This window comes from Aythya ferina (genome assembly GCF_964211825.1).
Source record: "Aythya ferina genome assembly, chromosome: 4".
Taxonomy (NCBI): domain Eukaryota; kingdom Metazoa; phylum Chordata; class Aves; order Anseriformes; family Anatidae; genus Aythya; species Aythya ferina.
In genome coordinates, this window is record NC_140300.1 from 36,307,971 (window position 1) to 36,335,235 (window position 27,265).

The window sequence follows — 27,265 nt, forward strand, 5'->3', positions numbered from 1 at the left end:
ATGCTTCTACTCCTCTGACTTGGGAAAAGAAAGACGTACAGAGTCCCTCACGTGGGTGTGTAACCCAATTATTCTGGCTCAGTATTAGGGTAAATTTAAAGACCAGTGACTGAAAATATGATAAAGCTTAAAAAAAAAAAAAAAGCAAACATATAGACTAGTGCAAACTAGAGCACTAACAGTCATGAAAGAAGCCAGGAAATAATGAATATTTTTTTAGAATAAACTTCAAGCAAAAATTCCTTAAGGAAATAACATTTTTGTTTAATGGCATAAAAGGAAGAAGCATATTATGCCTAAGTGAAAATGTAAACCAACATACACATAATCCTACCAACTCTACAACAGTTTCAGTTTAATACATCAGAAAAGCTCATTTCTTAAGAAATCAAAAAACAAAGAAAAAAACATTATTCCTAGACTTCTGGCCCTCACTGCAGGTCCAAACCTTACCCCATATGAAAAGGGGGTGCCTTCTAGAAAAGGCGCTATTAAATTTATGAGAGCATTTAGTTGCTTCCCCCCAAAATATTTAAAAAGTGTTGCAAAAAAAAAACAAAGAACTCTAAACCCAACATAGGGAGAAAATAAATATATATAAAAAAAGAGATCATAAAATTCAAAACAGCTTAAATACTTAAAATGCATTTTAATAACCAAACTCTGCTTCAGATCAAATTCTGGGATGTGCATTTAAGAAGTGACAAATTGATTCTAAAGATGCAACTTTGATTTTTCATTGTGCAATTTATCTTTGATACAACCTTGGCAAGCTTTTACCTTTCTGTTAATATACTGAAATGCAGCTTTGAGCAATTCAAAGTTTATATGTTTATATGCATTATCTTCAGACTTTTAAAAACATTTCAACAGCATATATCTCAAAACATTTTTGATACTCGCAGCTAAACTCAGAATTTCACTGCACTGGAGCAGACCATCTGACAAATGAGTATCCAGTATCACCAGAGTATCCCCTCTCCAGAGACAGCCATTAGGAGTTAATTCACAAGAACAATAATATGGTGAGCTAAACAACTGATTATATACAATGGAACTTTAAAATATTATATTAAAATATTACACGTTAAATACGTAAAATATTGTAATAAAAATTCTAGCATTTAAAGAAGTCAATCTGTTTAATCCTCAATTCTCTCCACAAATACATCAAATATTATGTTGCTTATAATGTATGGCTGATTATGGCCCTTTAATAGTTGCATAAATGTAGATTTGTTATTATTTAAATATTAATGAGTAGCAATAACTCTGTTCTTAAATACTTCTCAAGAAGTTTTCACCAGATTTCTTTTTTTATTTTTATTTTTTATTTTTTTTTATTTTTTTTTTAATTCGGGTCAATTTTTTATTCTGATCTAAAGAATAAAAGCTTTTATCCTCTGGAAAATAAACTCCAGCAGAACTCTTCATTTTGTTTTCTTTTCCCCTGGTTACCTTCCAAAACTTAATCTAGCAGTCTTCCCTTAGGTGCACATATTAGAAATAGGATGATAATCCGTCACGGGCATGTTTAAAGTGTTTTATGGTTACATAAAACAGATTGTATACTTTGTTAGATCAATCCTAATATATTTAAAATTTACCAAGACATGCTTTTAGGCTTAGCAACATCAAAAGGTCCAAAACTGCACCCAGTCTAGATCATATGAAACAAATAGAAATTGTTCCACATGTAAGTTTTTGTTTTTAAATCTCTCCAGATTTGTTACTCTATTACTGTAAATCACTGCAAATCTATTAAAAATGTCTGAAGGAAGCATCAAATTGTCAGCAATATATGCTTTGTAACCCAAGCAAACTACATGCATGTGACTTCCTGGTAGAGAAGCAACAGCTGGTGAAAAGTGTTCTAGACTTCTTTGAGAATCACTGCAGTACTTCTTTTACAGCTATATAGAGCTGCTGTCATTAGCTTTGTGAATATGAAGTACTGTTTTTTGGAACTCTGAGCTGATCTGCATGGAATGACAGTCTAATCAGTGCCCATGACAAGAAACTCAAAATTACTCTGAAGTCTCGTTTGCACCAAATTGGTAACACTATGGGGAGAATAAATATGACAAAGTTTGTGCGTGATGGTCCCCAGCCACTTTAATCAGTAATCAGGGAGTTACCAAGAAACTCTCAGAACCTGGAGAAAGCTTCCAAAGATGCATAAAGATTTGTGATTGCAGCGGGAGTGACAAGACAGCAATAGACCAGCAGCTGAGCTGTGTTTGACACTGCCTGGAGTCACTCCACTGGTGGAGAGCAGCCACACCACCAGACACCAGGAACAGCCTGCACCCAACTGGCAGACCGACAACACAGCAAGAAATAAATGGGGACCAATGTATCTGCTGTGTTCGTATGGGAATTCTTGGGGTGCTTTCTCAGAAGCATACAATTAGTGGACTTGAAGACGCTGCATAAGTACACACAATGCGGCAGCAATCACACCTCCAACAGGAGAGAGATGCAGTCAGGTAAGTGGACATGTGTTTCTTACAAAGGGAGTATCTGTGCACACACTTTACTTTATCAGTTCACTGATTAATAACATGTAATGAACTATTTTGACTTAAGCCATGCGTTGAACTGCCTTCACCAGCAAAGACTTTTAATCAGGAATGTGTCCCAGACGAATGAAGGTGACTAGTCTACTCAAGCCCAGGAAATAGGAGCCTACCCTTGTGAAAGTAAGGAATATACATAAATATATACAATTTCCCCCATTATATATAAACTTCACTGCTGTTTGTAAGTAACAGCAACTACAAAAATACACATATTTAGTGCAAACATAGGTAAAAGTTCAGATCAAGGTGATCCATTAGTTTTAAGTCAGTCCCAGGGAGTTTCAAAAAAAGAGCAGTTTCCTTTTTTAAAAAGGAAGTAAGGGTAAGAGCAAAGGAAATCATGACACCTTTGAATTTGACAAACACCCCAACTGAATGCTTCACTGCACCCCAATTTTTTTTTTTGAATCAAACCTTTGGAAGTGTTAGAAATACATAAAAAGCCAATGTTGCAAGTGTTTATTGAATGTCTAAAGTAAGTTCAGCTAATTGCTTTCACACACTTATTACATGAGTCAATGCAACCATGTCAATGCAAGACTGATCTCCAGATGAATGGGTACCAAAAGAGTAATATTAGCCTGTGCGAGTAATGTCCAAGAATGGAGGTATGTATTTTCTCTTTTAAGATAGCATGACAAGTGATAACAGAGTTGATAAACACTTTATTTCAGCAAATACCTTGAATACCACCTTAATTTTTGATTTCTGCCACATTTTCCTTCCTTAAATTACATCATTTTCTGAAAATAGTTTTTCCCACTGAAAAATTATAGCTAATAAAAAAAGAGGTGGTAAGTTCCCCTTCAAAAATATCTTCACTGACCAAGGTAACTGCATGTGTGAACAGGTCCTGGTCCTAAATGTGCTGTGCAGAAGAAACTTAAAAATAACCATTAAGACAAATAAAGCTTCTCTTACCTCTAACGTCCACATAGCCTATGATTTAGAGCTCTTGGTGAAATTTTAGTTGTTAAAATCTAAAGCTACTTTGAATATTCAAATTTCAGGATTGTGATGAGTAGCCACCTATATAACGGGATGTTGTACAAATGGTGTTACAGGACAAAAAGAGGCCCATAATAAAGCAGTAAGCTAAAAAAGGCTATAGGAAAAAATATTTTTAATTGCCTGTTTTATACCTCAGTTGCTTTTGTAGCTGCTCTAGTTCCACATTCTGTTCCGTTACAGTTTGTAGAAACTGTTGATTGCTCTGCAAAACAAGGAGAGATTTATAGCATGTTCCCATTTTGTTGAAAGTCTCATATATTTGGAGTTACAGGACATTTCTACAGAATAGAATGCTGTAAGAATAGCTGATAAAGTCTATGTAACACTGGCTGGTCTTCAAGGTGCCGGGCTTTAGGTAGCGTACTATAGAAAGGCAAATGAAGAGCGATGTTACCCCATCCTCCATTTCTTTCCCCTGTTGGTAGTATAAGAACTTCCAGAGATGAAGACTGTAATAACTCAGATCTACCATCTACATTTCCCATCTAGTTGCTTTAGGTACCTAGAATACCCTAGATAAATGAGTACCACAGTAGACCACATATTGCTGGAAAGAATTCCTTTGTTTTAAATAGGCTGCCTGATTAAAAACAAAAACAAAACAAAACAAACAAACAAAAAAAAACACACTACTTTGTATTGAATGCCCTCTTGTCCTGAGGCAGAAAGCAACTGTTTATCCCTCAACTTTCTATGCCACCCAGAGTGCTAGAAATCTCATCCTCTTTCTTTCAGGTGTCCTCTCATCTGAGAATAATTTAGTGTTTGTTATCCAACTAGCCTTTCCTAGATCTTACATTCCCCTTCTGAGATAAGAGATGACCACAACTTGAATATAGGTAGCATTCAAGACGCTACTGTACTGTGGACTTCAGCACAGTACCCAACCCCAATGCTAACATTCTTCTTGCTTTCTTGACTGTTGCTGAGAATTGTTTTCAGAACCCTCATACTTGTAAAATATGTATTCTCAGTGTTAACAATTATTTCAGGACTAATACTAAGTACCCTGTGTGAAAGCTCCATTTTGCTCTCATGGGTTATTCTGCTTATATAATTATTAATGAAATGTCTGACAAAATGTATTCATGTATTTGATATCATGTCTAACTGCAAATTTCTGTATCCTATTTCAGTTTTCGTTACCTTAAATTCTTTAACATTAGTAGTGAGCACTGTTGTTTCATTACTGGATCCCATTTCCAGAACATTTATAAATACGCTGAAAAACTCAAACCTGAACACATCTATGCAACACAGATGTTTAACCATGATAAAAAACACAACTAGTTACTTCTGCTCTCCACTCCTCATTTTTCAGTTTGGTAGCTTAGAAAGGGCATGCTTCTTCATTTCTTGACATTCATAACAGACCTTGTCAAACTGTGTGGAGAACACAAGCAAACGGATAACCTTTACCTTAACATTGTCTTCTTCAAAGAACACCTGTATTTCACTCTTCTCTGCATCATTTTTCCAATATTATGATTTTAAGCATTCAGTCATTCTATTTTTTGTTACCTCCTACTGCTTCACTTATAATGGCGGATCAGTCTGCAAATTCTAAATCCTCACCTGAACTGTTTTGGCTCATTGTATTTCCTTGAGACTGTTTGACAGCAACCCCTCAATAACTATAATACGGCTATCAACCTTAAAGAAAGTTGATTTTGTTAGTCACTGACTGTATAAGGTAAAAATTCCTGAGTGCGTTATTTTGCTTTTATTAAAACTACTGAAATGGCGAGTAAACAGAACTGCTTGCAAGATACAGTTCTATGGCAATCTGCAGTATAGTACTCAATATCAGTAGGGGCTTGACTGAAGCACTACATTTTTTTCAGCCCACAGCTTCCAAATGATTGCACAACAAAGAATTTAAGTATTTAAATAAAGAATTTTAAGGAAATTCAGAATTCAGGAAAAAAAAATATTACTTCTTGATTTAAAAGCCATTAATTCTTGATTTTTGACTTGTTCCTAGACAAGTGTGCAAATCTGAATGGCACAAGGTCTATCCAAGCACATATCTATGAGGGACATTGATATTTTGCTTTCAGTTTGCGCTTCAAGGCTCCCATAGAAAGAATAAATTCAGTAAGTCACTGCTCAGGTTTTACTTACCAACTCTATTTTCTCATTGGCAGCCTGCAGCTGCTGAGTCAGCTGGTGGAAGCTAGTCAGCTGATCCTAAAAAAAAGGATTGAGCTTCTTGTGTTTACCATCATAAGGATGTGACAATCAGTCAAGTAAAAACATTTTTGAAAATTTATGCACGTTACAGGAAATTCAATATACTTTGTAAATTAGTGATTTGATTACTTCTAGCTGTTGACCTGGTAATCTAGCAAATTAGATTTACTACTGAAAAATGTATCTGAATTTCACTCAGTTAAATGAAAGCGTACATGTGTAGTGCTTCTAATGGGCCACACAGGCTATGATGGTACTATAAACATTTCACAGTAGCAGACATGTATCCACAACGTGTTAGCAATTATTTGATGCATCAGCGACCACATCTGACCACTCAACATTTGACATGACTGTTACAGAAAACAGTATGATATAACCACCCAACCTCATTTTGACTACACACAGACCCCAAATCTTCACAGTTTACAATGACATTCCAAAATTAACAAAAATATAAATGAAAATTACTTTCTGCTTTTGTCTTTCAGCCACGTGGATTTGTGTTTCAGTCATGCGTTCCTGGTACTGCTGCCGAAGGCGATCAAGCTCCTGTGATACAGTCTGCCAGAGCTCTATTGCATGTTCTTTTTCCTAAGAAGTTGCGGAACAAATGGCTACATAAATACCGTCTTATTACAGTACATTTACTTTTATCTACCATTCCCCAAAAAGAAAAGACGTAACTTTTCTTTTGAAATGTCTTTTTGTACTTTGTACACATTACAACCACAAAGACAAAACAACAAATTCAGAGGTAGAAAAAGATGTTTGTGAGTTCAAATTATACATAGATGAGAATTGGAAGTTTTGCACAATTTTGTAGCTCTCTCCAGAAAAGCAGTTCTACTAAAGTTCTGAAACTGTCAAACGCAAACTTTTACAAGTATTTACTCTAGGACTATGGTATACCAATAGTCAAATGGAAAAATTCAGCTGTCAATTTAGCTTCAATTTAGTCCAATGCAACAGGACTGACATATCACTACAACAAGTTCATGAGATTTTGCTTATCTTTTTGGATTTGTTACTTTCTATATTCCACATAAACTTGCCTCTTCATTTCACATTACAATGTTTTTTTCTTTAAATCAAAATGACAACCTACCACAGTAACTTGAATTGAAAAATATATTTTATTCATCTCCTGGTCAGGAAATCAACATAAAGATCAAGTAAACTAGGTAACATTAGAGGCAAATTAACATAAAAACTTCCTAGGTGTATGAAGCTAGAAAGAAACTTCCTTCAGGTTTTGCTGTCCATACTATAAATACCTTTTTTAAGCTATGTAAAATCAAGAAGGCCTCAAAATAGTTTCAAGAAAGTGTTATAAACAAATTGTGAACCAAGAAATAAACCATCTTCTAATCTGCTAAGGCACAAGAGAAATAAAGCAGTACAAACGTTTTGTCTCACGCACTTGATTTGCCAGTTGTAGTTGTTCTTGAAGGTTTCTCACTATTCCTTCATCTGCAGGAAGATCAGTTCCCAGAGGCATGAAAGGAAGAGCCTCCAGTTGTGTCTCAAGAACCTCTTTCAACTCTGCATGAAGCCTGAAATTCAAAGTAACAAGTTAAGCAAAATATTTCTTTAACATTTTTTTTTTTTTAAATCAACTAAGTTCTTGTCCTGGTTTCTGTTAGAACAGAGTTGATTTTCTTCCTAGTAGCTGGTGGAATGCTGTGTTTTGGCTTGGGATGAGAAGAGTGCTGATAACACCCCGATGTTTTAATTGTTGCAGAGCAGTGCTTATACCAAGCCAAGGACATCTCAGCCTTTTGCTCTGTCCTGCCAACAGGCAGGCTGGGGGTGCAGCAAGAGCTGGGAGGGGACAGACCCAGGACAGGTGACCCAAACTAGCCAAAGGGGTATTCCATACCATCTGATGTCATGCTAAAAAATATATAGGGGTGGCTAGCCGGGGGAGGGGGCTGGACTGCTCGGGGTTAGGCTGGGCATCGGTCAGCGGGTGGTGAGCAATTGCATTGTGCATCACTTGTTTGTACACATTATTATTATTAGTACTATTATTATTATTATTTTCCTGTCTTATTAAACTGTCTTTATCTCAACTCATGGGCTTCATTTTCCATTTCTCTCCCCCGTCCCAGAGAGGGAGGGGGAGGGTAAGCAAACGGCTGTGGTGTTTAGCTGCTGGCCGGGTTAAACCACGACAGTTATGTACCCTTAATCTGTACATAATGCTACATCTGACATTTAAATCTGTTAAGATATGTTCTATAAAAACAATGAACAGTTTTAAATAGCTTTATATCTAGTTCTTTTACACAGATATGGCTGAACCTCCTAATCTGGTGGTGCCAGGCAGAGAAGGACCTGGGAGTGATGGTGGATAGTCGGCTGAATATGAGCCAGCAGTGTGCTCAGGTGGCCAAGAAGGCCAACGGCATCCTGGCTTGTATCAGGAACAGCGTGACCAGCAGGGCTAGGGAGGTGATCGTCCCCCTGTACTCAGCTCTGGTGAGGCCGCACCTTGAGTACTGTGTTCAGTTTTGGGCCCCTCGCTACAAGAAGGACATGGAGGTGCTTGAGCGGGTCCAGAGAAGGGCGACAAAGCTGGTGAGGGGCCTGGAGAACAAGTCCTACGAGGAGTGGCTGAGGGAGCTGGGCTTGTTCAGCCTGGAGAAGAGGAGGCTCAGGGGTGACCTTATCGCTCTTTTTAGGTACCTCAAGGGAGGCTGTAGCGAGGTGGGGGTTGGCCTGTTCTCCCACGTGCCTGGTGACAGGACGAGGGGGAACGGGCTTAAGTTGAGCCAGGGGAGTTTTAGGTTAGATGTTAGGAAGAACTTCTTCACTGAAAGGGTTGTGAGGCATTGGAACAGGCTGCCCAGGGAAGTGGTGGAGTCACCATCCCTGGAAGTCTTCAAAAGACGCTTAGATGTAGAGCTTAGGGATATGGTTTAGTGGAGGGCTGTTAGCGTTAGGTTGGAGGTTGGACTCGATGACCTTGAGGTCTCTTCCAACCTAGAAAATTCTGTGATTCTGTAATATATATTAAGCACTTAACAACTAACACTAAGTACACGAGCATGAAATCTTGAATTGTTAAGTGGCTTCACAAGATTTCAAAGTCTTAGGAAAAAAAAAGATTAAGAAATCAAGAACAACAGCAATAACAAGTCAGTACACTTATTTACCTTTCATTTTCCTTGGTGACTTGCTCACATTTTCGTCTCATCTCACCCATCTGTGCCTAATACAAAAACATGCACAAGTAAGCTCTTAAGCGTCAAACTTCAGCAACTCGCTCTTATGTTTTTTCTGAATGATACTGTAAAACACAGACTACATAATTCAACATAATGAAGTAATTGAAAGTAAGATTTCCTTCTGTAACAAAAGTCACAAGATGCCACATAAATTTAACAGCTGCTAAATCCTGTTTAAAAGTTAACACCTGAGTTCTAAGTTGTTATGACCATTAAACTTAGCTTTGGGAATTCCTATAGCTCTTACAGATATATTTTTAATTAAATACTGTTCTTTTAGGGATACAGTTGATAAATACTTACTGTGTACAGGATGAGTTAATAAAAAAGTTTAGGAACTATGTAAGGAATAATGTCAGTTTGTAATAGCTGAATCAACGGCTTTGTTAACAGAAGGAGTGCAACAGAAGCATAGGGCTTATATTGCCTTCTGCAATCAACTAAGTTTGAAGACTATTTGTGGATGCTCTACTATGGACATAAGATTAAGTGCACTGAAACAAAACTGTAGTGTAGCTTTTGCATGTAGATCACAAGTAAGAATTGATCTCTGCTCCGCAAATTTTAATTATTAAACACACCACTTTACTTTTCAGGAATCATAGGAAGTACTGGTTTCATTTGCTTGCGGTTTGAAAGGAAGAGAGACAGTTCCCTCTCCCCCACTCTCCATGATATCAAACATTTCAATTATTTGAGTTTGAACAACTAAGAACATAGAAGTATGAGTGTATCTAGTTGCAAGACCGAGCTGGACTGTACGGCCAAGATCAGACCTGTAGGGAAAGATGGAAATATCTGCCTCGTCTCAGTGTCACCGAGGAAAATTCCATGCAATCATATCAGAATGTCCAGAGACAAAAACACGCATGTTGTGTTTCACACCACCACTTCCACAAACACAGTAATGGCATAATTTGGACAACCTCCCAGCTTTTTCATAGAAAGTTCTATTAATTCATTTGATACAGGCTGTGATCTTGGGACTTTGTGAAGCATGATGCAGGCATGCTTTCCTCAACTGACAAAAAATAGTAGCCTACATATTAATACAGTAAAGCACTAAAAGAGTGCAAAATGTTGGCAATATACATACCTCATAAATCCGCAGCTGCTCCCTCATCTCTTCCAGGTGTTTATCATACTCTACAATTAGAGGTGATAAGCTGCAAATTGGAAAAACATGCTCAGAAACCATTTTGTAAATGCAGAAACATCGTTTTGATAATCAACTAGTTTTACAGAATTCTTAACCTAGAGAACAGAACAAAACAGTTTACTTCCAAGACCAACATTCACCAGCATCAAGAGAACAAGTTTAATTACTTTTAAAGTATGATAATTAACCACAGACTTACTGTATGAGAGAATTAGAATACACAATATTGTAAATGAGCTGTAATGCATTAGTATTTCATGCACAGATAAAAAACTCCAAAGATTAGAAACTAGACTTTCTTACCGCTTTCACATACAGCAGTAAAGGACGTATAAGATAATGTAAAAAAATGCAGTTTTACTTGCATACTTCCTTCCTTCCCAGTATTTTTGTAGACTACAGTAATTCTCTGAAAAAAACTTTATTAGTGATAAAGCCTTAAAACTCAACCATAAAGGGTAGTTTGTAACAGCATGAAGAGGATAATGACCATTAAACAATTTACTAGTGCCCATATAGAAAAGCTTATTTGTGCACTGTTAGTCACCTTCTCAAGCAAACATTTTAAAAAATACCCACCTGACTTGTTTAACAGACACCTGTTAACACCTGTTACCTAACTTCATGCAACCTCACCTGCACTTTATTGTCTTAAAATTTACATTAGATTATTCCTCATCTCCTGTTCTTTATTTTATAAACTGTGCAAGAAAAGTCATATTTAAATCTCTGAATAAACAGAAGATTTATTTAAACACAACTGTTACAGGAACACTTTTGCAGACTTCCCCTTACAAGTCCTCAGAGCTGTGAGCAAGTAAGCGTACATAAAACTAGGCCCAACTGGATATTAACGCTTTTAAAAGCAATTTTTTTTTTTTTTTTGAAGTAGTATTCTCGCTTGTTTGGAGTCAGTTACCTTTGGTCCATTATCCTGGATCCGGATATACCATCACCTCCAAAGACATTTTTCTGTAATTGAATATCTTATGTTAGTACTTGTACATGACCGCATGTAGCTATTATTTATTTATTTTTTAATATGCAACACAAAGCTGTTTATTCTGTCTGTACTGAAAGCATATACATTATCCCATACAATCGCTTTTAGGTTTACATTAAAAAATCCTTGAACTCTGGCCCAATTTAAAAAAAATACAATTGATTTTTTTTTCCTGGAGATGCTCTGATGTAAAGCGTAACAACATCTGATGGGGAATCAGCTCTTTCTTAAAAGAACCCTTACAAGTCTGTGCAAGTGCCAAGTTCATTTCCATGCATCCCAGCATCAGAAAAGTGCTGATGCCCTAAGTTCTGCACAAATTTTCAGACAGGCTTATGGTACTCACCACAAAATGCTATCTTCACATGAGACAAAAAAGCCTATAGAAGTGAAAAAGTCTACTCTGCAGAAATGAAGTGTCTTTGCAGGGATGTGTTCTCCTGCATATGATAAACTTTAAAATGCACTAAAAATAGCAAAATTCATAGCTGTTATGACAGTTTTATTCTGCTGCTGCTTTGAAAACTAGAAGCAACTCTGCAGATGTGCAATGGGCTCAAGGCAAAGTGACACTGAAGTGGACTATGTTCTAGGTATGCAAAGACGTATATCTTAAAACTGAGATTTTTTTTTTTTTTTAAACTACTTCTATACCTGTGGTAAAACCACCACAATACCTCAGTTCACATACCTGCTCAGCATTGCTGCTCAAAATTTCATCCATTTCATACTGTTCAAATGCCACATTTAGCCTCTGATCTGAAAAATACAATAGAAGTTAGAAGATCATACAACATGAACGTTTATCTAGATAAACATGACTGGTAGTCAGAAATGTTTTATGGTGTAGTGCTTTGAAGGCACACAATATGCTTTATAAAATTCTACTTAGTGCATTTATTTTCAGGAAAGTAGGAGTTCAAAAAAATACAAAGACTAACAAGAAATAATTAATTTGATGTCTTTCATATCATGACCTCCTAGAAATTATTTTATTTTTTTTGCCTAGAAAAGCCATAAACATACACAACATCTTAACGATTCATGAGGACTAAATGCAAGGAATCACACCAGAGCCAATTCAATTAGCTGGATGATATAAAATTAACGTGTTGCTGGGAACTGGACCCATAAACGTTCAAAAAAGCATTCACATAAATGACAGACAAAAATATTCAACAAATTTAGGTCACAAGAACTTCATTGATACATGAATCTGAGCACTCACATATATCCAAAAGAAAGCCAAGCAAGAAAGACATGCAGACTGCAAGCATCTGCATTTTTAGAAATAAACATCAACTAAGGCATCGCTCTTCTCTACTAATCTAACTTTGACTACTGGGATTTCAAAGACTACTTAGGCTGCAAATGGAAGAATCAGCAAAAGGTTGGAAAGGGAAAACAGCAGCTCTTCCCATTCATTTATAGTGTTCTTCCATCTGGCCAAACCATGAGAATCTGATTTAAACCTTTGTAACTGAAATGGATAGAGGGGAAAAAAAAAAAAAAAAAAGGGTCTCAGGAAGACAATACAACTGTTTTGACTTAAAATTTTTTGCCTGTTATTCTTGATATGCATTGCAATGTTTTTTTGTGGTTCTAATATGCTACAGGAATCTACAGAAAAAAAAAAAAAGAGAACAGACTATAAAGGGGATGTCAACAAACAGGACCTGGAAGAGTAGCTGGCCTCACCAGCCAAAGCAATCTCAGAACACGAACATAGGTGCAAAAGGAGGATAGACCTTAGACACCAATTGCAGAAGTATTCACCTTCAATAGTAATCATAAAGTTCATTCAGATAAAAGACGTACCTAGCAGCTTATCACAAAAATATGGAATGGAATGGATAACTATCACATGTAAGATTGGCTGCTGATACTTCAAAATGAATTCAGCCAAAACCGAATTTATAACTGATTAGTATCAGGGAACAGCATTTCATTATGAGAACTTCCGTTACAGCTACAATGCAACAAGTATTTATGCTATAAAGCTGAATTTAATAGTGCTTATAGAATCCCCGTGTATTACACACATTCAACACTTTAGAAGTTGGACATCATCTATGAAAAAAGTAGAACATCAATAAACACATCAGACTTAGAACAGGCCTCAAATAGCTTGTGTCTCAACTGCTATGCAAACTAACTTAAAATTTGTTCAGCATCTTTGCAGGATGCATTTTTTCTGAGAGGTATCCTTGAGAGAAAAGGCAACTCTTGTCACTTCATGGTGTATATTGTCTAAGCTCCATTTGGAGTCACACAATTATAAAATAAGAAACTACACCCAAACACATCAAATACATAAAAAAGGAAATTCACGACTTTTGAACCTAAACCATTTGTTCACGTCACAGTATAACAAATGTTTGAGCAAAACTCAAGAGATATAGAGGCTTCTGAGGCAAGGTTACTGGTGGTACAGACAAAAGCTTTTCTGCTGTTGAGGTCCTTTGAATCACGAGTTGTCCCTCCACCTCTGCCCATCCAAAACTGTCCTAACAAGTTCAGTATCCACTGAAAACTTGAGCTGTGTGCTGCACGGTCACAGCACTTCTTGCACTGTGATCCTGTCCATTCACGCTACCCGATTTCCCCACCACACAGACTACAATGGCGGGGTGAGCAACATTCTTGGGACAACACATCAACTCCCTATTTTTAGAAATATAAACTCTGCAGAAGCATCTTTTGCCAGTCACTATTTTGGCGTTCAGCAGTCTAAGTATGCTCTGATCCACTCGCTTTACGCTCCCATTAAAATTACCCAAACCATACAGAACACATACTTACAGGTATAGCTTTCAGTCTGTAACACACATGTCATCAGAAGGCAGTTTTTTTGCCTTCCAGGTGTCGCTTAAGCAGAGTAACATTTTCGTACATAAAGAGGCACGATCCTAAAAATTCCTGTGCCTGGCTATTACCCTCATTACATCCTTATAATGGTTAGTCCTCTGCTAGCCATAAAAGTTTTCATACCGTTGTTTCTCGCCGCAGACGCCACAGAAAACACCCTCCTGCTGTTACACCCACGGACTGAAGCCTTCCCTCCTTCCCTCCCCACACAAGAACCGCCCCAGGCTCCCAGGGGCCGCCTCCCTCCAGCGGCCGGGGGCAGCCCCGGGGCCGACCGCCTCACCTGGCTCCCCGCCGCCGCCGAGCTCCGCGGCCATGCCGGCGGTCAGGGCCGTCACCGCAGCCTCGGAGACGGCGGAGTCCCCGCTCCCGAGCCCCTCACCGACGCCGTTCCCCCGGCAGCCGGAGCCCGTAGCGAAGGAAGCGGCGGTTGCAGCGGGCGGGGCGCTGCGCTAACGGCTGCGCACGCGCCGGCGAGGCGCTGAGGGGCGGCCGTTGGCGGCCGTTGGGTGCGCGCGCGGCGGCGGTTGGCGTGAGGTGAGGGCGGTTGGCCGGGGAGCCTCGGCCGTTAGGGTCGCAGTAGGTGCCTGAGGGTGCGGGGCAGCCCCTCGGTGGGCTCCTGCGGGAGGCTCGTGCCCAGCTACGGGGTGGCGGCTGGTGGAAGTTGCCCTCTCCTTCACGGCTTCCTTGGCCCAGCAGGGCAGTTAGGGAACCCGGAGCGCTGGGGGAGCTCAGGTGCGAGTGCCTGAACCGGGTGCAGCGAGCTGCGTGCAGCTTGGGGGCGTGCAGTGGGAGCACTTGCAGGTGGCTAAGAGCTTCTTCTGTATGGTGTGCTGGTGTTTGGCTGAACCTCCTGGGCATGTATAGCATTAAAGGTAGATTGAAGGTCCTCTTTACTTTAAACACCCCCATTGCTCCATACCATTGTGCTGTATTGCTATCTTTGTTATAATTGAGAAGCGTACTAGTAACCAACTTCACTAAGTCTGTGTATGGTAACGTGGATCATTCTTACAATTTGTACGTTTCTACCCAATAAACTGTCACTGCAGGAGTTATTTTTATTTTTTATAGTAAAGTCATCTGTCTGTCCTACATGTACAAATAGTATGGTGCTACATCTGTTGTGTCTAATTTTCCTTTCAGACACCATAGTTAAAGTAGTGCTCAAAGTAGTTCAGTGGGTTCTGTTGTGGAACTCTTGTGGAAATGTGAGGAAGCTCTTGATACTGTGGAGGAGAAGAATAAGGGGCCATAAACTTCTTGGAAACTGCTCCATTTATTCTTTTGCTTGTAGATTAAGGTTGTTCTTGAGACTCATGCAATTGTTTCTAAGGAAGAAACGTTGGAGTGTAGCGTTCTCTGCTGCTCTGCAGATCTTGTTTGATAAAATGTGCTTGCAGTTTTTCTTGAAATCCTTTGCTTTGGCTGGTTTTCAATGACCGCCAAGCAAAACTGCAGCAGATTTTTTGTCTTGCATTTCAGATTCACTGAAGATTTTTTTTGTCAATCTGTTTTTTTTTTTTAAATTACAAAATCATCTAACAGCATGTAGTTATGCCTGCTTTGTTTATCTGTTCTCTAGATAAATATTTGATGGTTTTGGAAGGTGTTTAGGTAGGCAGTGAAATGTCTTAAGCTTGGCAAAACTTCTAAAAGTCATTTGTAACCATGGAAGTATAAAAGCCTATGAAAAGCATTCATGTTACTGCTTTATAAAGCTAAACTATTTCAGCTCTTCTGTTGTCTGGAAACATGATTTGGGGATTGTAACAGATGCAGCTGTCTTGTTATTGACAAAATGACTGATACAGCTTCATTATTTTTTTGCCTGTAACTTGTTCTTATGTTGGTAAGGGCTCATGCAGAATATTCTAACTTCTGCCTGCACAAATGGTTCTCCCTTTCAGAATAATCTGGCATTGCAGAAGTATGGCTATAGGTGAGTGTAAGAGCAGTTCCTCCCCAGTCTGTTTTGGAGTCTGCCCTCCAAGGGGATGCCACGTGCTTGTCCTAGAACTGAGTGGCCCTAAGGAGGGTGTGCGTACACGTAGTTGTCGGGATGGGGGTGAGTTTCTCTAAGCAGTCTGTATCTGTGCTGATCTGTGTAACGGCAGGGCTGCTGGCAAAAGCTCTAGCTGTAGAGAGTCTGGGTTACACAGCTGACATATGGAAGCTGCTTTTGTAGTACAAGAGGCAAACAGAGACGTTTGAGGAGGCGTGGATTTGTCTTGCTACCCTAAAGTTGTTTGGGCCTTGAGTTGAGGAATCTAGCTAACACTATACAGACTTTGACTTGTCATACATAAATTGCTGTATAGAGGAATTCAGTAAAATAATAGTTTTAAAACAGTGACTTGTTCAAGTGACCATCTTTATTCATTCGTAAATAGGACGGAAAACAATCAGTTCTCTTCTCTTGGTCCTGCTTCATTTATGCCTAACTTGCAAGTTTTTATTTTTATTTTTTTTAGCCAAGGGGCCAGTACAGTTGGTGCTGAAATGGTATCTGGGCTCTTTAATGGAAACTTCCTTTCTCATTTGTCTTATGCAGAATATTAAAATGGAATTCACAATTGAACACACGTGGGATGATTTACCTGTGAGCCACAAGCCAGTAACAATTGGGCTGAAGTCATATGACAGAGGGCTGCTAATGGTAGTCAATGCTCCCTTCTTTAATGATCCTCCAGCACCACTTGGAGAACCAGGGAAGCCCTTCAGAAACTTGTGGGACTATGAGGGTAAGTGTAACTGTTTTGCTGCAATTATCTGATTTGTGTACATGCTGATGTTCATCTGTATTTAATATGCCTGGCTGTTGTTTAAGCTTCTCTGATGGCTATTTTTAAAAACTGATCTAATTTGAAGTGTTGAATGTGTGGCATCTACTAATTCAGTTCAGTTTCTTTGATCACGGTACTGCTTTTAAAGTTCCAGATAGGAAATGTAAAGTAAAATTCCTTCCTGTTTTATCTTGAGGGCTCTGGGAAAGAATGCTGGTGAAGAACTTCCTTGTAACCTTCATCCTCCCTTAAGGAAGTTCCTTAAGTAACTGTAAATGTCATGCTGTATCTAGCCATAAACTACCCCCAAATGTATTAAGAGGGATGCTCTCTATCTAGGTGGTGAATTATTTTCATGACAAACACTGTTGACAGTAAGGCTGTTTTTATAGTAGTGCAACAATATAGATGACTAGGAAAAGAAGAAAATGTTACGTTTATGTCACTTGGTGGACATAAAGGAAACGGACTACAGCAAACAGGATGGGTATCAAGAATAGTGAGGTTTACTTTTCCTGATGTCAGTAGTATGGATGTTCAAACTTGGCTTTTGGGTTACTGATATAACTTGTGGAACAATTAAGGCTTGACATATTTTAGTATTAAAATAATTTTATGAGATGTATATATAAATATACCTTATGTATACATAAATATAAAAATACATTATATACATATATAAATATACATTTGCAGTATGTAAATAGATTTGAAATGCTAAATATAGGTTCTACTTTCTCTTTAAGTAGTAGAGAACAATAGGTAAAACATTCGTCTATTAATTGCTTACTTTTCCAAAGTCAATTTCAGGAACAGGAAGGTATGAAACAAAGAAAGTAGAGCTCATAATATTATTGAAAATTGCACCCAAATAGAATGGGAAATATTCCTACAGGAATGCTGTTTTCTCTCTTCTTTCCTGTCAATACTTTCATTTTTACCTGTTGCTTTGAATAATATAGCAACTTAATGCTTCTAACTCTCTAATCCTCTGCTTTCGGATTATTGAAATAATCTGATTTAAGCTCTACTGGAAAATTAATAGCATCATTTCGATATCTATTATACCAAGTAGGCTAATGTAAAACAGCATAATAAATCATATCTAGTTCTAACTTTAACTAAAGCTTTATGATAACATATCTTTACTGTGAGAAAGACCATTATAGTTCTAACTAATGGTCCTAAAAAGTGATTCAGTAGTCACACCTAGTGTTCAGGTGTATCTGAAACCAAGTAATTCCTTGTCCACAGGATCAGCTATTTACTGGGCAGAGTGTTTTGAAAGCTACTACTTTCTTAATATTTCTGAGCAGGCTTTTTAATTATGGTTTGTGTGCTTTTCTTTGAGTTCCTCTTTTTGGTGTTCTGCTGTGTATGGTGCTCTGAATCCTCAGGCTACCAGCAAATACAAGATTCTGACCCTTAAGTGCCTTAGGGTGAGTGTCTGCTGTGAGTGTGATTGGCCACGATCTCTGTCTTAACAGTGTTTGCAGCAAGCATATTGGGTGAAATGTCTGTGCTGGTGCTATGCTTACTGCGCTGAGAGCTGATGCTACTTAGTAGAACTGCCATTTTTCTGATGCACAAGATTTTTTTTTCTAGAATGGCATAGGCCAAAAGCCATTATGAAAACGAATGTTTTAATGGGATGTGAAAGTCTTGGGATGCTATAAAATCAGTAACTAATATAAAGCATTGACAGCCTGTGTCTTTTTTTTTAAAGTTGTAGAGGCATTTTTCTTGAATGACAGAACTGAACAGTATTTAGAAGTTGAACTTTGTCCGTAAGTACAGCATGCTGGAAAAAGTTGTGAATACTAATCTGCATTTCTGGCTGTAATGCTTGTGGAATGTATGCATGAGGAAAACTCTGGGTGCAGAAACTACTTCAATATGGAGGATGTACAAATTTGTGGCAGAAATATGCACTAATAACTTGGCATCATTTTAAGAAAATTGTGACTCTGATTTTTGACAGTCATGGACAACACTTATTGTTGCTGCTTTCTGGCAAAAGAAGAGTATGGAAAGTAAGTGGTCAAGTGCATTCATAATGTACAGAAAGTAACTTTTAGGTGCATGTTGGCTGATTAGAAGTTAACTAGCTCTTTTTTCTGCCTTTAATAGGAAGAACTTCCCTTGGAATTTGAGGTGACCAGAATGGAAACCAAATGGGAGGGTAAAGCTCATCTTCCTTGGAATTATTTTCCACCGTGCACTAACAAGTTTAACGCATTTGCAATTCATGGCTCAGGAGACCAGAGAAAATATGAAGCACTTCATCCTGTGCCTCGATGTGAACTTCAAGAAGGACAGAAACCAGATTTGTAAGAATAAAATTAGTTCTCTTGTAACATAGTTGCATTCTTCTTCCAATACTCGTACAACAAACCTAATTTAGTTTTCAGACTGAGTGCCAGTGCTATTTGAATTATACTGCTTAGCCCCACATCCATTGGCACTGTACTTAGTGCAAAGAACTGCCAGATAGCTGTAATTAGTGCTTGATTTCTATGTTATCCCCTGGGCGCATAGCAAATGATGCATTCGACACCATTCACATCTGTTATCACCTTCCTTGGCTAAATCATAGATGGGTTTTTCAGGTTTTTCTTTGCCTACAGCACCTCCTGAAATGACAGTTAGTGTTAATTGTACCAGATACATCTCAAGTGAATCTCTTTTGCTTCTCCCCTACTGTTCTAAACAGCCTCATGTCTACAGATGGCTCCATATTATGGAAAATTTGAAAAGGCAGACGAAATTGAGAAGTATAGTAAAAGGATACCCAGTATCAACAGAAAAAATAGAATATCTTGATATTTAAATTGTGCTGTGGGCCTGCTCATTTCCTAACTGTGAGGCTGAAATGACTTTATACAGGCTGCTACTTGTGGACAGTCTGTGTAAGGGAGCTAGGTCTAGAGGACTGCTATAGTTCTTATGCAAACTTGTTAGTCAATACTGGAGAACGCTTGTGATACTTTTCAGGAAGGGATTATTTCTAGAGTACCTTTTCAAAAAAGAAAAATCCAGACTTTTTCAGACATCGGTAGCAGATGCTTTAATGTAAAGAGGTTGTTTTCATCACTCTTAGTTTGTCTTTACACGTCAAATTGATGCTTCCTGTTTAGAGAATTTCATTTACCTACTTAAATGATTAATAGTGTCAGATGTACTGTTTACTGTTTGGCAGTTTTTTAATATAAGTATTAATTAGAAATTAGCTTATTTGTCATCTGAATTGTTTTTGTGTGGCAGCCTAAAGGAGAGCTTCTTAGCAAAAAGCAATTCATAATGTTTAAAAGCAAATGAGACAGTAAATTTTTTTTTCCTGTAAGACTAGCTTTATTACATTGTTCTGTCTTCCTTTTTATTGTAAGGAGAGGATATCCTTGTGATATGACTCTTGAATTGGTCAAGAGTAGTAAACAATATTTGTCTGGAGTGCAGATAAGTCATAAAACAGGATATAATTTTGTTCTTGATCTGACTGGAGTTCCGGGCAATATAAGTTGAAATAATTTAAAGGTGAGCACTTAAGTACCACAGCACAAACTGAATTTTGTTCATAGCTGAGGATTTTGTCCTGTTTCCAGTACAAGAAACAGTAGTGGTTACATTCCTGTGCAAGGAAGCATTGAAAAAAAGATCAGTTCAACTTGTTGAGGATACTTTTAAGATGCATAATATAAAACTTTTTTTTCTTCCTTTCTCTACAGTCATCGTTTGGAATTTTTCAAAGAATTGAATCTGAAGAGACTAATGGGAGAAGACTGGAAGCAGCCTGAGTCAGATATTTGGAAGTCTCACGCCAATTAGCAAAATGGATCGAGACCTGTGTTTTCAATAGCACTACGGTTGGATGAAGGTGTATGAAAACAAGTTCATTTTGAACAGAGTTTGTAAATATACATGTAAGATTAGTAAAGCTTTTCTTGACACTAAAAGCATTGATCAATCTTGAAATTGACTGTAAAGTATCTGGACCAGTTAGTTAATTCTAAGTATGTGAAATGCGCAACTGCTTGTGTTTCAGTTCATCTGCATATGGAGCTTTTCATCTGCACAACAGAGATGAATCTGCCCCTTCAATGAAGGGAAAATTGTGCAAAAATTACAACTGTGTTTCCATGAGTGCTCTAAGACTGACATGACAAGTTATCTGGCTTGGAATCCATTTACAGCAGAAATGCAGTAACCACAGGATTTTCACTGTCTTGTTTTTCTTGGCTGCTAAATGTAAAGCTTGTATGCCTGAATTTTGTGTTGCGATCAGGAGAAAGAATGCTTCCTTTGGGAGCAGAAGAGAACATACCTGTCACGGTGATTCTTAGCCTGGTACTCACGCTGCAAGATGCTGTGGAGGTGTAATACTAGCCAGCCCCTTTCCTATACTTGCAGTTTTCCTTTACATATTGCTAAAGGGGGAACTCTATCTGCTGCTTTATTAGCAGACTTCTCTGGCTCAAATTCCATTTGGAATTTCTAGTGCTAGTTAGGTACAGTGGATAGATTTACAAAAGGTTTTATGCACTCCAAGCAAAGTTTCTGGGGAAGGCAGTGTTTAGTAAAACCTCGGTATAATTGTGTGCCTACAGAAGCCTGGCCTTTTCATGTCACCTTAAGGATTCAGCTCAGACATATGAAAAATATCAGACTAACAAGTACTGTTTGCTTGCCACTTAGCCCTGGAAGAGGCTAAGTGATGAGAATGAATTTGGAGTGCTTAAACTTCTCCATGCTGGTAGAATATTTTAACAGTACTGAATACTGTTAGATTTTAAGTTCTAATTCGCGAACTCTCACAAGATTTACAAATGTTCCTTTCTTATCTGGCATCATAGCTGTTCCTTAGAAAATGGGAAGCTTTTCCACTAACTGATCACACACCTGAAAAGTAGGTGACTTTAAAATCAAAATTCTCTTTGGTTTAGTTCAGAATGAAGATTTACACCAAGACATAGTTCTCATCCCTTTATTGGAAAGAAGGCTTCCTGTATCCTTTTCAAGTGTCATCGTCATAGGGTGAAAGCTGGTCACGTTCTCTGGGTGAGGATTGTTCTGGGAGTCTGAGAGAATATGACTGTGTCATATGATTGCATCATTGAAGGATGATCTTTCAGAAGTTAATGCATGAGATGTGGTGTTTGGTCTCCACCATTTGTTCGGCTTTTTCTTCTGGACAGCTGAGAATCCTCCAAGTTCCAGGAAGGGACTTGGGTTCATGTAGTCTAACATCCTGCTCAAAGCAGAGCTGTCCTTGAAGCCAGTTTGCTCAGGGCTGAGTTTTACTTAACTCCATAGATCAAAATTCTGCAAACAGGATCTGGGTAGCCTTTATCAATACTCAATGAGCTATGTAATGAAAACGTGTAGGTGTTTTCCATTTAGCAACTTGGGTCCATTGCCTTTTGTCCTCTCAGTGAAAGAGTTGGACGTTCTTTTCTAAAACCAATGATTAATTAACTGAAAATAATTATTAACTCCTCATGGGCTTCTTTACATGTTGTCATTCTCTGTTTGCCTTTTGTGAATCTCATTAGTAAGTACCTTCTCTTCAGATAACATTGAGATAATAAAGTGTAACTTGTGTTGTAACTCATAGGCAGCAATGTTTCCAAGCTTTCTTATTTAACCCATCCTTTGAAAATCCTGTATCTGTATTTAGATGTCAAAATGCCTGTAATATTTTGCACAAGCCTGCACTATTTCATGTCTACACAGACCAGACACTTATCACAGTGAGGTATATTAGTGGAATGGGTTCTCTGTTCTTTTCTGAGCATGAATTCAGTAGTAGCCATAGTCTGGTCATGTTTTCTGTGCTCTTTTTAAATCCAAATCTATCTAGAAATTCTACTTGAAGAAAAGAAGATGGGAATATCCTGCATTTATGAAGAAAATCTGTGATTAATTTCTGTGAATTGGAATGTTTCTTTAGAGCTCTTTTGTTTGGCTTTTGATTCCTTGTTTGTACTTTCATTTTTGTAGAACTATACTTTAAAATTTGAGGATTAAGTTTTGTCATATGCAGATTTTGGCATTTCAGTGTGCTCCAACGTACTCAGCTATCCAGTTCTTTCAGTCCTTTTAATTAGACACTATAGATTCCTTGCTATAAAGTGCCATCTGTTGTAAATTAGAAGTATTGTACGTTCAATTGTTTGGCTTTTCTACCTTCAACTGATATTCAGTTTTTTAAAGAATGACATCATAGTCTGAAATTTTGAGTACTCCAATAAATGTTGATTAAAAACATGTTTGAGATGTCAGCATCTGAAGACCACTTTTTGAAACTTCAGTCAAAAGCAAACAAACAAAAATCACTATGCTTTTAGACTTCAAATAATTTGTCAAAATTGTGTACAGAGGTTTAAAACCAGTTTCCTGCTTTTTATCTCAAAGGCTGTTTTCTTGTGGTGAATGGCATTCTGTATGTAAGACAATAAATCAAACTATTCAATGGTTTCATTTCATTCAATCCCACTTCTGACAGCTTCAATTTTGATTTTAGATGCAACTATCGGATTATAAATTTTGGGAATAGATTGCTTTCTGTAAATAATTAGAAGTAAAATAACCCTGCAGTAGACAATATAATGCTAGAAGCTTCTGAAAATGGGTATCACCACACAGGCTTTATTTAAGGCACATGTTACTCACCAGTGCTGTCAGGAGGTTCACCTGTAGGTTTCAAAGCTTTAAGAGTCTGTTTGAACTGTAATTGCTGCCTTTCATCGGGCTTCCAAATGGGTTTGTGGGGTGCAGAGATCAGACTTGTGCACTGACTTGCTAATAAAGGTTTAAAGTTAGATATATCCTATATTTACTGGAGGAGAGTATGTCAACATCAGGCATATGTTAGATGTAAGCAGTGTCTTATGTAAAGTCTGCACATAGCAATTAACAGCTTATCAATGGACAGTACAATACTTGCCAGTCTATCTTGCATCTCCTAGGTCTTTGCAGGGATGGATATTAGGGTGCATTGAGATGGGCAGCTCGTTCATGGCTTTCTTCCTCTGTTTTTTAAACAGTCCTTGTTTTATGCTGTGGAGCCTGGTACTGCTAGCTTGTCTTTCCTGAACTTCCTCTTTTTTTTTTTTTTTTTTTTTTTTTTTTTTCTGACATGCAAACATGAATGAAAGACAAAATGGTGTTCTGCACAAGTTTCATTTAAGTACCTGATCGTTAGTCCTGGTATAGAAGTGGTGATTCAACTCAGTCCATCTCAGTGTGTCTATATACATGTGTATGTGGTGAGAGTCATTCAGCATTGTGGTGTTTCATGTATGTCATACTCCTATCAGGAATCTGATATGTACAGATAAATTCTAAATTGTCACACTGGGTCTACTGTATGTATTCTATGAATTTGCTAAAAGGGAGAGCTGCATGATGGAAAGCATAGATTATGCAAGTACTCCATCCACAAATCCATTTCACTTTGAAATTGATTTAAACACTTCAGCTGTGTGAGCACTTTTGAGTCATCAGTTTCTTAAAAGAAATCAACCTGTCTGATGTATTTCCTGTGGGTAATGTTTGGCTTTGTGCTCGTTACATCCTGTGGCATACTGAGTCTAAGATTCAGGAATTTTATTATTTTAGAAATGGGGAATGCCTACTTGGCTGCATGGTGTTTGATTTTGTTGTTTTAGCTCTGCAAAGACTTTAGATAAACTTCTCAAATGTGACAGTTTCACATGTGAAAATGATGTCATGACAATTTTAAGTTAAAATACGTATTTTGATGTATTTAGCCAGAATTTCTAAGGAAACTAGGCTGTTGGGGTATTGCTACCTTCTTGCCTTTCTGGCAGTGTTATCTCCATCTACTTCACTACCAAAAGTTTTAAATCCAATAGCAAATTTTAGCTGAACCAGGCAGAGGAGCAGAATCTCAAGTGATACAGGTGTTTTGCAAGGTGTGTGGATATGAACAGCTGGAGGCAATTCTTCACTACAGCTTCTCCAAATTGAGCAAAAAGAGAACATCTCATAGCCCTTATCCTGTATTTGTAGCACCCAAACCTTGAAGAAGTTGGTGCATGGTTAACTTAAGCTGTAGTATGTGCAGGCTCTTGCCTTTAGACTTTAATTAGGAAATAGGTAATGTGTGTAGAACTTAAGGGGTTACAGAGGTGAGCCTAGATTTCGCAGGTTATATGCTGGTGTTAGTTTGAGGTAAGAAGCTTAGGAAAAGGAATGTTTATATAAAATAAGCACAAGGAACTGTGTTTTGTTTGTCTTGCTGTTTGTAAGAAAAAATAGAAATATCTCCTTTTTAATAGTAGTTCAAGACAAAGCACACATTACTTGGATGTTGCAGTGCAATTTTAAAGTTTGCTTTGTTGATAATGAGACTATCTGATAAAACATTTCTGGGCATTGTAAGTTAAAATCTGTAGGTGAAGAAGGTAGGGGTAGTGGACAGTTACCAAAATGTTTTGCCTTGGTTCTGACTATAATCCACTTCCTAGGAAGGTAAGTGCAATGGTTGTGTAGGTAATTGTTTATGTAACTTGGCTGCTGTTATCTGAGGCAACTTATTTTTCTTGACTTGAATATTCTTTTCAAACAATACTTTTGAAGTTGGTATGTACGTATAAAGCGTTATATTAGTAATTACAGTAAGGTTTTTTTTGTGTTGGTTTGAAAACTAAGTAAAACGAGGTCTTGGACTTCTGTGGGACTGCGTCTACTCATTGGTTATATTACACTGATACAACCTATGTGACTTCACTGAAACAATGCTTCCTGGGTGTTGTTCAGAGTGCAAGACACAACCAGGCTGTATTTCTAAACCTAGCATTCCAGTTAAGAAACAGTGCTTTTTGGTTTGTTGGTTGATTTTCTCAAGCAAGCAACAAGTTTTGTTCTATGTGTGTATTTATAAATAGTATTGTTAAACGAGTAACGTTGTACTGCGTGTTTTACAGCTTTGCCAGTGTGATTAAGGACACTTAAAAAAAACGTCTAAGTGAATTGCTGCTTGTGGCGTACTAGCAGGCAGCAGTGATCTGTAACAATACTCGCTAAAATATTGGCAAGGATGGTAAATGTTATTTATCACTGGTGAAAGCATCAGATATGAGAAGCTTTTTGGCTGTGGTAACTTAAGTGTGGAGTGTAAGAGCAAACTGATCTGAACCTTGAAAAAAAATGTGGGACTACACTTACACAGTGTTCAAGACTAATGGGCTTGTTTTTTTTTTCATTGTGGTAAGATAATTCAGTAGAAACTTACAAACTTCTTAGACTTTCTTAGACAAGAATACTGCTGTTTATAGGGCAATGGAATTGTCTTAGATGGTTTATATTATCCATGCCATTTGATTTACTAAATGTAATGAAATGTTAAGCAGTCTTACTGTAATATTTTTTTTCCTCCAGATCTTACTAAATACTTGAGCAATAGAATCTGAATGCAGAGTTAGATAGTTACAACCTCTTACTTAGGAAACGATCAGACTGAAGGACCTGGCAAACAAAAATACTGAGCTTGGTGAATGATAAATATACCCGTAAAGAGAACTTTGACTTGTTTCAATAATTTTATCTTTTAAGTGTATTTCTAAACTCCTTGTATGGTATGCCTAATACTTAAGAACTTAAACATGAAAGCCACAAATCTATGTGACTTAGCTCTCCTTGTCATGTCTGTGAATTTTTATAGAGTTGGTATCTGGAAACATCTTACGATTGAACTCCCAAAGACCTTGGCTTTTTTGCTTCTTGCCACTAGGTGGGAGAAGAAGGTTATCAAAGCTGTGTCTTGGTGCTTTGAGGCTAGTTATCCTTAACCAGATCCACTCTTTGTCGTCTTACTGTATTTTTGATTTTAGAAAAAATATGTTTCAGTCAAGCTGATGATGGCTTGTTTTGAATTTTTAAGACATCTTTATCAAAAGAAACATTATGCTGTGCTTTGTACGTACAAACAGCATTTTGTTTCCCTGTAGTAGTGGTTTTATAAATACTGAGATAAAATTACTGGAAGATGAATTACATGACAGACATGTTCATCTGTAATACAGATGATAGTATAGTGATACGCAGATAATTTGAATGCACTTTTATGTTTTTTTTCTGAATGGATAGCCTTTTGCAAACTTTCCCAAATTACTATATTTAATTCTGATTATATTAAAAAAAAAAAAAAAAAAAAAAAAAGCTGACTTAACCTGATTGGTAAGAGATGGCGTGCCCATCCCAAGAGGGACAGAAAATTGTACTTCAACACAAAAATGCAAGAATAGGGTTTTGCATGTTTTTATTTATTTATTTTTTTAAGACAATTTGAGTGGTAGTGAGTCCTACTGGCAGAAGTGATCCCTCTCTTAAATGCAAAGAGGGAGCCACTTAGGGTGTGGGCTATTGTAGGTGATAAAATCTACCAATGCATGCAGTGACACTACACA

General features: G+C 37.6%; 2 protein-coding genes across 14 annotated transcripts in view; one reads left to right on the plus strand and one right to left on the minus strand.

The window, feature by feature from the left end:
• The window catches only part of SCLT1 (sodium channel and clathrin linker 1), a 43,287-nt gene extending 28,784 nt beyond the window's left edge, over window positions 1–14,503 (minus strand). For 4 of the 7 annotated variants that reach the window (XR_014693037.1, XR_014693038.1, XM_084519097.1 and 1 more), the window contains exons 1-9: window positions 14,333–14,503; window positions 11,873–11,940; window positions 11,098–11,150; window positions 10,116–10,185; window positions 8,948–9,003; window positions 7,210–7,342; window positions 6,258–6,380; window positions 5,718–5,783; window positions 3,725–3,795 (exon numbers count right to left, since the gene is read on the minus strand). Coding sequence is in view for 5 of the 7 variants with exons in the window: in XM_084519097.1 (XP_084375223.1) it covers window positions 3,725–3,795; window positions 5,718–5,783; window positions 6,258–6,380; window positions 7,210–7,342; window positions 8,948–9,003; window positions 10,116–10,185; window positions 11,098–11,150; window positions 11,873–11,940; window positions 14,333–14,366 (674 nt within the window). In the remaining 2 variants the exon portion in view is untranslated. The other 3 variants (XM_084519098.1, XM_084519096.1, XM_084519099.1) reach the window with 3 other exon arrangements.
• LOC311436707 (UPF0462 protein C4orf33) lies at window positions 14,447–23,322 on the plus strand. Of its 7 annotated transcripts, XM_084519102.1 has the most exons (7): window positions 14,603–14,924; window positions 15,960–16,117; window positions 16,604–16,793; window positions 18,562–18,622; window positions 18,817–18,868; window positions 18,966–19,165; window positions 20,561–23,322. In XM_084519102.1, the coding sequence occupies exons 2-7, from the start codon at window positions 16,112–16,114 to the stop codon at window positions 20,658–20,660; spliced, it is 609 nt and encodes a 202-aa protein (XP_084375228.1). In that variant the 5' UTR covers window positions 14,603–14,924; window positions 15,960–16,111; the 3' UTR covers window positions 20,661–23,322. The 7 variants fall into 7 exon arrangements, with proteins under 7 accessions (XP_084375232.1, XP_084375229.1, XP_084375228.1 ...); XM_084519106.1 differs by lacking the exons at window positions 14,603–14,924; window positions 15,960–16,117 and adding an exon at window positions 14,447–14,558; XM_084519103.1 differs by lacking the exons at window positions 14,603–14,924; window positions 15,960–16,117 and adding an exon at window positions 14,461–14,586.
• The last annotated feature ends 3,943 nt before the right edge of the window (window positions 23,323–27,265 follow it).

Excerpts from the sequence above, each read along its gene's own strand:
- LOC311436707 (XM_084519100.1), top strand. The coding sequence starts at position 16,571 with ATGGAAACTTCCTTTCTCATTTGTCTTATGCAGAATATTAAAATGGAA. Across the intron at positions 18,623-18,816 it reads TTAGAAGTTGAACTTTGTCC|TCATGGACAACACTTATTGT; the intron begins GTAAGTACAGCA and ends GATTTTTGACAG. Across the intron at positions 18,869-18,965 it reads GCAAAAGAAGAGTATGGAAA|GAAGAACTTCCCTTGGAATT; the intron begins GTAAGTGGTCAA and ends TGCCTTTAATAG.